General features: G+C 50.0%; 1 protein-coding gene across 1 annotated transcript in view; it reads right to left on the bottom strand.

The window, feature by feature from the left end:
- Nucleotides 1–5,404, bottom strand: part of LOC104624408 (exostosin-like 3) — a 6,554-nt gene extending 1,150 nt beyond the window's left edge. The window contains exons 1-3 of the mRNA XM_010291772.1: nucleotides 5,256–5,404; nucleotides 2,096–2,240; nucleotides 1,088–1,216 (exon numbers count right to left, since the gene is read on the bottom strand). Of these exons, the coding sequence (XP_010290074.1) occupies nucleotides 1,088–1,216; nucleotides 2,096–2,240; nucleotides 5,256–5,269 (288 nt within the window). The 5' untranslated portion in view covers nucleotides 5,270–5,404. The remainder of the gene's footprint in view (nucleotides 1–1,087; nucleotides 1,217–2,095; nucleotides 2,241–5,255) is intronic.
- Between the last annotated feature and the right edge of the window lie 5,276 nt (nucleotides 5,405–10,680).

Raw genomic sequence — 10,680 nt, 5'->3', positions numbered from 1 at the left:
GCTCCAGCAGGTCCGTGTCTCTCCTGTGCCGAGGGCTCCAGAGCTGGACGCAGCCCTGCAGGGGGGTCTCCCCAGAGCGGGGCAGAGGGGCAGAACCCCCTCCCTCGCCCTGCTGGTCAGAGATGCTACAAAAGAATTAGCAATTTGGGGCGCCTCTTGTTTTAGGCAACCAGAGTAAGATCTTTGGAGGGGGCTCCAGTTCTCAGGAGGTGCTGAGGGCCACCTGTTGATTAAAGGGCCTCCTTGTCTGTCTTGAATCAGACATCCCACTGCAGTGCGCTTTGGTTTTGGTCTGATTCTCCTCTCAGCTGCACCAACTCCACAACCTACACTTCACAGTAGCTCCAGATGGGAAGAATACCACACGGAAAAGCCCACCCATCATATTTATGGCCAAGACCCATCTCCAAGGCAGCTGGCCTGTGACAGTGAGACATATGCAGGGCTGTAAAGAGTGGTTTGCCAGCAGCGATAAAGAGCAGAATGATCTGCATCCGAAATTCATGCTCAAAATTTCGACATTCATTTACCGCTGGGCAGGGCAATTTCAGCCACGCTGCAGTGTTTGGACCAACAGCCCTCCGCACACAGATGAGCCTAAATGCCTCTGGAAAGCTACACAAGATCAGCACTGAAATCATTCCTACTTGTGCTGTATGTTACAGAAAGAAGGAAATTTGTCTTTTCGGGATCAGCTGCTCAGCAGGGCCTTCGCTGAGCCAGGAAACCCTCCAGTCTGAGCTGCAGCTGTTAAGTCAAACCCCAGTTCATCCACTTGCGCTGGCAGGGATGTGGCCGCTTCTAAGGGCTGCACTGAGTTTTCACACCTTTTTGAACACACACTATGTCTCCTCGAGGCTGGAGAGGGGACACGCTGACAGCTTCGAGCACGTCACTACTGCAGCACTTCAGAGATGCGACGCAGCCGGATTCTGGTAGAGGCAGCGTGTGCTGCACAGCAGAGCTGCTGCGCTCAACGGGAGCTGGATTTCCCCCAAGCAGAGCAGCCTTCTTTCAAAGACATCGAACCAACCACTGTTTCTCTGGAAACACGAAGCCCAGTACAAGCTTCCGCTTGGTGCTTTACCTTTATGGGAGGTTTTCTCGTCAGGTGAGAGACCAGGAAGTTCATGGCGATGTCCTCGCAGTTGATGTATTCGTCCACCATGTCACGAATGGCTTGTGGCATCACGTAGGAGTACAGGTAGGCGTAGTACTGGAAAGGATAAAAAGGTGCAACGTTGCTCAAGGTGGTCCCAAGCAGAGAGCTCAGGGAAGCCACTGGAGAAACTCTACATAACGGAGTTAATCCTGCACCAAGGAGATCTGCTCTGTTTTAGCCACAGCAGCAGCAAATCTAGCCCACAGCCACCACCCTCGCCGAGTCCTGAGGCTCCTGTAACCTCAGAAATCGAGAAACGATGATTTCAGCCCACTCCGATCTTGCTGTCTTTGCTGCTGCAGAGTCAGAACCACAGTGGTAGCTGGTGGATTACCTTCCCACTGCGATGTGACGGCTCAGGATAGCCCTCTCAGAACAGCCCATCCTTTTCTCGAGGTCTGTTTGCCTGCTGTTGCCTCTTCCACACAGAGAGGCACACATCACGGAGCCACTTTCTGCACTCCCCCCTTCCAACAGAAATCAGCCACCTCCCATACCTACCAGCCAGCCCGTGCCACCACGCAGCTGCAGAGACCCATGACTTCCCCGCAAATTACCCCTTGCAACACTGGGAGTCTGTAAGATTAAAGATGCTCCAGTAAAGACGCAGGGCAGGGAATCCCATGGCGGCCTCACCCTCACCATGACCCAGAGCATTGCCGAAACGCGCTCGGCCCCGCGCTCCATCCGCCCACTTCAGCGCTGTGGTGCTCCTCGTGTGGCACAAACATACACTGCTCCTTGAGGAGACCGTTCGCTGGGACACAGACCAGTTGCTGGCTGTGTTTCAGTTTGGAAGCGAGGGAAAAGGAGTGGTGAGCTCCAAAATTTGTTCTTAAAAAAAAAAAAAAAAATACAACCCCCAAACATACAGACTCTGGTTACTCTGAGAAAGAAGGGAAAGCTCAGGGCTTTGTGGCCGTGGTATCTCACCTTGTGGAAGAAGGCAGCACCAGTGAGCACCATAGAGAGCTCGCAAGAATAGTTAGAGTTGTAGAGCCAGGACTGATGGGGGATGTCCCACGCATGGTAGCGCCCCGGGAAGCCAACGATGCGGTCCCTTGCCTCTCTCCAGACGCTGCAAACACAAAACCTTTCAGTGAGACACAAACGCAGCGAGCCCATGCACAGATGAGCATGGCTCTGGCTGACAGCCACTACACACAGGAGCATGCCCTTGACACCAATGGATGGCTCCCAAGGGGGGTTGCAGGTGATGGGAGATGCCCCTACTTTAAAAAGTTTGGCAACTGCTCATCTGAAGAACGGCCAACATACAATTGTAGCTTGGACAAAAAGAATAAACGTTAAAATGTGCAACTACCTTACTTCGAAGTCCTTTTTTTTAAAAAAAATAAAATTACAGAAAATTCCAACATGCAAAAGACATCTTTTTATGTAGGCTGTTGAGTACAAGCTCGCCCACCTCCACAGCACCGAAGCTCCACTTCAGTAGGACCGACTGGCCATCACACCTGCCTGACACATGAACAAGGTCTCTCCCCGAGATAAATCTGATTTCTTTCCTGTCGTAGTGCAGGAAAGGGCTGAACACAGAAATCTTGGCTTTTAACAGACAGGCAGAATTTGTTGACCTTCTCTTGTTAAAGGTTAAAAGCTGTTGGATGTGAACTGAAGCATCCCTTGGCCAACCCTCCCAAGCACGGGCTGTGAGCACAAACCAACGTTGCTTGGCACAAAGCTGAGCTTCTCACCTCAGTCCTCCCCTAGAGGCACATTTGAGTTGCTTATCCACAGGGAAAGTGCTCCCTCAAATAAGGGATTTTCTAATCCATAAGAGCTGTTCTGTAGATTTAAAAGAGCTAACAAAAAAGCCCAACAGCCCCAAACTAATTTCTGAATGACACAGAGAATGGAAAACTTAAGACCTCAGATGGAGAGGCAGAGAAAGAGGCAGTGAAAGCCAGCGAGACGGGAAACTCTTCTGCTTGCCACCACCTTCCCGCAGCCCATGCAGGGGCACCACTGCATGACACATACACCAGTGCTGCTTCTCTCTTATTTCCTGCTACAAGAGCCCATTGCAGCCAGGGCTTGGCCTGGGAGGAACCCAGTGTCTCCTGGCCTCCTTCCCCAAATCCCTGGCACTTTCCATCTCCCAGCAGCTCAGTTTCCTCCTCTGTAAAGTCAAGATAAACATCCAAAGAAGACTAGAAGGAACAATTCCCAAGTGGGAGCCTCTTGGACACAGAAAGATTTTCCCTTCTTTACAGGCACAAAATAGGGCAGAAAGTGGCCTTTTTGTTTTTTTTCCCTCATGTGTATGCGAGCTCCTCCCGCAAATCCTGTTCCTGCAGAGAGCTACAGAAGCGATGGCTGCAGGGCAATCGCAGGCTGCTGAAGAGGCCGAGTTTCCGAGAGCCCTGAGCTTTCATTACACTTACTGACACAGCCAGGAGCAAAGATGAGTTTATTGTTACATCCTCAACTCAAATTAATGAAAGTCTGATATAACCTGGTAATGAAAACCAAGTAATTAACACCGCCAGCAGCTTCCCTGGTACCATCCTCCCAGCAAGTACTTGTTTGCTGCAGTTTCTGTCAATCCAATGTGATTGTTTTGAAAAGCTGGAGTCGAAACTACTCATTCCCTTTCACTTCTCCCACATCTCGCTTTCCTACGAACATGACACTTGTTCCTTCCCAGCTCAGCCAGAAAAATAAGGATTTCTCTGGAGAATCGTTTTGGGTGTGCTACTCAGAAAGGTTTGCTCAGGGGTGCCCACCTCCAGCTCACTCCTGAGCAGCAAACAGAGCAAGAAGAGGCTTTTGGCCCCAAGAATTACAGCCCAAAGCTAAGTTTCAACAAAACGCAGTTGTTATGGGCAGAGGTTCACTCAACTGCCCAGACACCGTCTCTATCCTGGCTGAACATGTTAACACAGGGAGGCTTTGTGGGAACAAGGTGTTTGTAAGCAGGATACGAGTGAGAATAATACATGGCACTTACAATTTTAATTTGATGCTCTCCATGGCTAATCGGTAAAGCCTCAGCCAGGCGCTGTGGATGAGCGAAGGAAAAGGGAGACCAAAGAGGGGGAGAAAACAGCCAAGTTCAGATAAAGAGCCTGAAACGGGGCATGGAAGGGAAGCCAGGAGTCCTGACGCCTACTCCCCTGCTTTAATCACTTTAACACCTCATTTCTCATCTCTCAGAGAGACCTTGTTGGGTTTCCAGGCATTTTGTGCCTTTTAATCTTCCTCCCAAACGTGAGCCAACACGTTTCGGTGAGATCAGAGAGCTGGTCCCCGTCTCCCGCCCCCCAGCCAGCTGCTGGGTGCTCTTGGATTAGCAATCGCAGCCCCCGCCCCGCCCGGGGGGGGGGGGGGAGCCACAGCCAAACGAGCGCCAGTGCTCTCTCCTCATGCCGTCCTCACTCCCTGGAGCCTCTTTGGCAGTCGGCGAGGTTTAGCTGGACAAGAAACATCCCACGGCAGGAGCCCACGTAACTGCTTTCTCTCTTGGCCCCGTAATCAGGAGGCTTTTTTGCCAGGGCAAAGTGAAGGGAAAACATAGATGCTGGAGCAGAAGAGGGGTGGGAATGACAACAACCAGCACCAGCCTTTTCTGTGTAACATCTGTCTTTTCCTTGCTCTGCAGAACAAAATGCCAGAAGAGCTGTCACATCCCAGTGTCACACCGAGCACAGAGGACGGCAGCCCACTGTGAGCATCGTGTCCTGCAGCAGCTGCGAATGTCCTGACCTTGCCAATGGCACGTGAAGGATGGGGTACAACAGCCTCTTTGATTTGTTTTCCAGCTTCCTTCCACCCTAGGAAGCCATGTACCCCCAAAACATTATCAGCAAAAGCCAAAGAGTCAAGGTTAAGAAGCGTGAGACTCGGGGTTGCCTGGACAACCTGAAAGCAGCTCACCGGCCTGCACTCATTAAACAGTTCATTACCGTGTGTTACTGCTCCAAGAAATTGAGTTGGAAAGCCATGGGAAGGGATATGCTAGTCCTAATTCTGTCCCCAGCTTTAGCCATGAGGCCACGCTGCACCTGAGCAGAGCCTGGATGCAGAAGACATCAGTTTGGGTCCAAAGGCTACGTGCGCAGAGGCTACTCACCGGAATCCAAACATGATCTCGTCATGGCGAAGGTGAGCATCGTCGTCAATGGACAGGATGGCCTCCGTCTCGATCTCGTCCCATGGTAGGAACCGGTTGTTCAGGCTGTTTTTCTCTGTGCGGACGACCTAAGAGATGAACACACAAATAGTTATGGCAGCTGTATGTGCACAAGAGAAGAGATTTAGGGGCTGGGGCTGCGCACTCCAGCTGCAGCGGTCCAGCATTTCGGCACTGCTTCGTAGCCCCTGTGATAGGAAAATGCTTTCTAAGTAAAATGCATCAGCTCACTCCGGTGCCAGCTCCAGCTTCCAGACCTTCTACCTGCCACCTCCCACCCGTCTCACAGGACTGCCGAAGGCGACCCCAAGCCCCGTGGTACCAGGTGCCAGCTGTAACGGCGGTGCTTGCGGCCGCCCGCCCTCTCATGCGCAGGAGCGTGGCTCTGCAATAATGAAGAGAGGGAAACACAGCAGCCACGGCCCGTCTCTCCTACGGCCGCTGAAGAAGTGGTCCTTACAGCATTTCTCCAGCACTGATCTGAACTGTTTCTGCAACTATCCACGCTTTCTGCCTTGGACACCACTTGTTTGCAACACCTCCCTCTCTCAAAACTCTTCCAACACCGCCACTGTGCAACTTCCCTTATCCCCAGCCACATACATATAAAATCAGACTGAATTTCTCCCTCTTCTTGACTGCCCCTTCCACGCTGAACCCTTTCTCTCCCTTGCTCTTACATTTTTCACCTTCCTTGTCTGATTTATAGTCACTCAGTTCATCCCAGCTTCCCGTCCCATTCAATCCTTCCAGTCTTTTCTTTGGCTCTCCTCTGAACAATCTCTCTTGATTTAAAAATAAAATCCAGCCTGGTGAAAAGAATAAGGCGTCACGGCAATAAAACTCCATTAAATAAGATTACATTTGATCACATAAAAAAAGCCCACACTGAAACCATTAACAGTGGAAAATATTTGTATCGGGGATCTGCATGACAGCTGGTACGATTAAATTCCCGTGTAAAGCCAGTGTTAGTGCTTTCATCTGTCAATAGCTGCTGGGGGGGGGAAATGGAACATTCAACAAGAACGCATTAAAATATTTCACTGACGATCCATCAAAAGCACGAACAATTTATTGCAGGGAGGTGAACAAATTACGCAGCTCTAAGCTGTGGTGGAGCAGGGCCAGAGCGGAGCCGGCGGCACTCCCACCCCAGGAGGGCTGCGATGCAATTAGTGCCCGTAGGAGAAGGCAAAATCAGAGACAGACAATGCCGGCACAGGAATTTCTTCCCCCTCTCCCTCCCGAGGTGGAGAAAAATGACAAAAATCAGCATGGCATTGGTATTTACTTTCAGAGTTAGCATGAGCCAGCAGATGCTCCCACGGGTATCTTCTCTATCTGGGAACTGCTGGAAAAGAAGTAGTTCCAGGAATCATGGTGGGAATGGGCGATGGTGAGGGAAGTGGGAGAGGAGGCAACTCCACACACTGATGCGGGGGAGGCAGCTGGTAAGACACGAATCAAAAGATCAGGAGGTTTGGAACAGTATGGCCCTAAGGCACTGGCCCAGGAAGCCAAGGAAGACCTGGACACAAGAAGGCGAGTGCAAGCTTTGAGAACATCACCTCCGCAGAAGCATCACCAAACCCAAGACACCATGGGCATCCTCTGGATGTGCCAACCGGTAAAGGACAGGAGCCAAGAGCAGTGCCCAAATTGTTGACAAGGAGAATTTAAATCTCTCCCACATCGCCACGGCTGTATCTGTAACTGGCTTTAGCAAGCGCAAGTGCTCTTGCAGCGGCACCAGGAGGACCAGGCCTGCTGGCTCGGAAAAAGGGGACGTGGCTCCAGCCGGAGCAGCTGGGCCCCGCTCAGACATGCTTTTTTGACTGGAAGAGCACTTTGGCAAACCAATACGACAAAACCAAAAACATTGCCCAGGGCAGCAAAGCAGACCTTGGTGCTGGCTGCTGAATGCCTCCAGTGGGACACGGTCATTTCACCTTTTTAATTAAAAGCCATTAGCCCCAATTTCCAGCTCTTTTTCTACTTAATCAATCGTCCAGTGCATCATGGCATTTGCAGGATGCATTTTTATTACGTAGAGTAGTTAAACGCCTTAGGAAATGTTCTGCCTCCCACATGTGGCCGGCTCCTTTCCTGGTCAGCGTGCAGGCAGCCCACCCCACACCCCACCTCTCAACTGCTTCATGAAGTCTTCAGGATCAGCAGCAACTGCAAAAATGACCTGAGAGGAGCTTTCACGGTTTCTGACACTGGCAAGGGCCCCTCCACTAAATTCCAGCCTGGACCAGTTGGGAACTGGTCATCACTCTCTCCAGCTCAACCACGCTGTAAGATGGGCTTCTGAAATCAGCACTGTTTCTCCTGATGAAGTCTTGTGACCACCAATTTTTTCCTCCCATTGCAGATCCTGCCTTCTAGGAAGTTTGCAAACTTATTAAAACCAGGACCGATACATAATTCGGCCTTCTGCTCAAGAGCACGTGCCACGCTGCGTCTCTGCTGTTATGATGGTATTTCCTCAGAAAGCCTGATCTCACTGAAGTTTGTTGCTCTCTTCACCGTTAGGATTAGCAGAAGCTGGACTGAGTCTGTAGTAAATTGATATGCTTTCCAGGCAAGGTCCTGCCTTGCCAGTTGAACATGGATGGATGGACAAAGACCAAAAAAAGAGCGAGAACCACCAGGCTGAGCAGCAGAAACCCCGCTCTGCCTCACCGATGCGCTGGGAAGTGGGTACCGCTTTATCAGAGTCCTACTCACCACGAGTCTTCATCTCAGCTTCTCAGGAAAGATTTGGGTCCCGTGTCTGCAAACGTCAACTGGTTTCTGCTCCCCACGGCTGAAAATGGCAGCAGGGAGGTTTTGCCCACCGCACCGCCCTGCATTTGTGGTCAAGCCACTTTTAAAGCGTTTCCACTGCCAGAGCGAGCCCCCACAGCCACAGCACTTTTTTGTGTCACCCATTTCCAAAGGGACCGTGCAAAAGATTACAGAGAATCCAGGGCCAGTTCCGAGCTTTGTCTGCTATTCAAAACCGAGGGAGAGGTAAAGATGCAATGTTTCGCTCAGAGGTCCAACGACCTAACAAAGTCAAGGCTAGTTTTCACCTGAGCTTTGGAGGCAGGTCCACCTTCTTGCGTTGTAAAGAGCTGGACAGGAAGCAAAACTCAGCACAACTTCTGCCGTGGGCACGTTTTGGGTTACTCCATCAAGACTGAAGCTTTGCAGGCCTGGAAGTGTCAGTGTTCAGCCTCTGCATTTCACAGAAAATAGGTGTACTCCTGCCTTTCATCTGGGAGTATTTAAGAATTAAGCAGCCTGTAAATTGATAGATCCCAAGGAAAAACCTGTCAAACTTTATTGATTGACTTGTTTTCCCGTAACTTGCTGAACAGTAACATGATGCGGCTACTGTCAATTGAGAAAGCGAAGCGGATCCCTCCTGAAACTGGGGACCCCAGAGGATAGCGAGATCAGTGCACTGGCATTAAAGGCCTCCCTAAAGAGAAGGATGCTACAAAGGAGCCGGATGCCTCCAAGCCTTGATAAGCACATTCGATTCATCACATTAGCTCCAGCAAAAGTTAGAAGCAACTTAAAGCTCTTGCCTTTGATGCCTTGTTTTCAAAGAAACTATCCCAATTTACAGCACTTTTAGGATGCAGATAATTGTCAGCAGACAACTATTCAGTGGCTTTTGTAAATCCCTGCACTTTCCCCTGGGCAACAACACCAAGGAAGAGCTCGGGGATCTGCAGGCAGTGTTCTAAGATGGGAACGATGGGGCTGAGGTGTAAAACCTTCCTCCCATCTCTCTATCCCCCCCTGAGACGGTTCAAGCGCGGTACCTCCCCAGGCAAGACCAGGTTTTGATCTTGACCGCATACGCTGCATCCCGAGTTGCGGAAACAAGGGCATTGCATTATGAGACAGAAAACACAACTCTTGAGAAAGATAAACGTGTATTTTCGGGAAACTTTTCTGCTTTAATACAAGCAACTAATCTTGTAACACCGGGTTAGAGGGAATGGGAAGAGTATTTGATTCAGGGACTTGAAACATTTCTCTCTCTTTTAAAGTTTTTACATTTCAGCACGCCTCTAAAAACACCAGATTTCTCAGGCATGAAATGGACATTGCAGGCACAAACGTACTCAGAAGCTTATTAGGCCGGGTGAAAAAAAGAAGGGTTATTACAGCAGCAAAGTATAAAAAGTCTAGTCCTCTCCCTCACATGGCATTAAATGAAATTTAGCAATTTTTCATGACTTCATCACACACTACAGCCAAATGACACCTTATTGTGCCATGTCCTTCGCTGCAGGTATCTCAAAGGACTCTTCCAGCAGTAACTGATTAATCTCCCTCCAGCATGTGTGAGGCTGGGTGGAGAAAGCCAGGAGACACTATGGTGACCACAGATCTATGTCTACCTTTACGGACACAAGGTCTGTTATGTTGCCAAACTCAGGGATTTACAGGCCAGAGGTGACTTGATCATCCTGTGTGACCTCCTTACAGGGTGGACCAGGGGACTTGATGCAGCCACCCTTCCTCCAGAAGACACTCATCACCCAGCACTGGAAGACAGCTGTGAAATGACAATTCAGACCAAATTAAAAAGCCATAAGATCAAACTTCATGGCACTGGTTGGACTCTAAATGCTTTCTGGAGAACCAGTGGTGGATAGCTGGCGGGGTTGACAGCAGTAAGTTAAGCCAAAAGGGACTTTCAAGTCATCTACATTAACCTCCTGCATGACGCAGGTCACAGGGACCTTGTCTCAGACCTGAGCTGTGGCCGGCAGGAATACCTCTGCTGGAAATGCATCCTGCTTCCATTTGAAGACATCAAGAGTGGGAGAATCCACCTGAGATGTTCACTCTCAAACATTAATAATTTGCTTCGTGTTGTGAATTATCTCCTTTGGCTCCCAGTTGCTGCTCCTTGGTGGGCCTCTCCCACTCCAGAAAAGTACACAGGCACCACAACCAAGCCCTCTCTCGGTTCTTTTTCAAACAGCTTGAGGTCTCAATCTCTCACCCAGGGCTGTTTCTCCTACTCTTCCATCATTTTAATGACCACTTTCTACATAATCTTGTTTCTCAACAGTCTTGAGCCAAAAGCTCTGTGAAAATCCAACAAAATGCATTCCCTCAGCAAAGCTGAAACACTGTGCACTGGCAAAATAGAGAGTCAGCAGTTACCCTCACCCAAGGAGATTAAAATAATGAGGAGGACATGATGGCTGGATGGCTGGGCCCCAAGAGTTGTGGTGAACTGAGTTAAATCCAGTTGGTGGCCAGTCACAAGCGTTGTTCCCCAGGGCTCAGTTTTGGGGAACTGTTTAATATCTCTATCAATAATCTGGACAAGGGGATTGAGTGC

The sequence above is a fragment of the Phaethon lepturus genome, unplaced genomic scaffold (assembly GCF_000687285.1).
Source record: "Phaethon lepturus isolate BGI_N335 unplaced genomic scaffold, ASM68728v1 scaffold16177, whole genome shotgun sequence".
Lineage (NCBI taxonomy): Eukaryota > Metazoa > Chordata > Aves > Phaethontiformes > Phaethontidae > Phaethon > Phaethon lepturus.
Note: the sequence above shows the minus strand (reverse complement) of the source record. Positions and strands in the feature narration are given on the sequence as shown.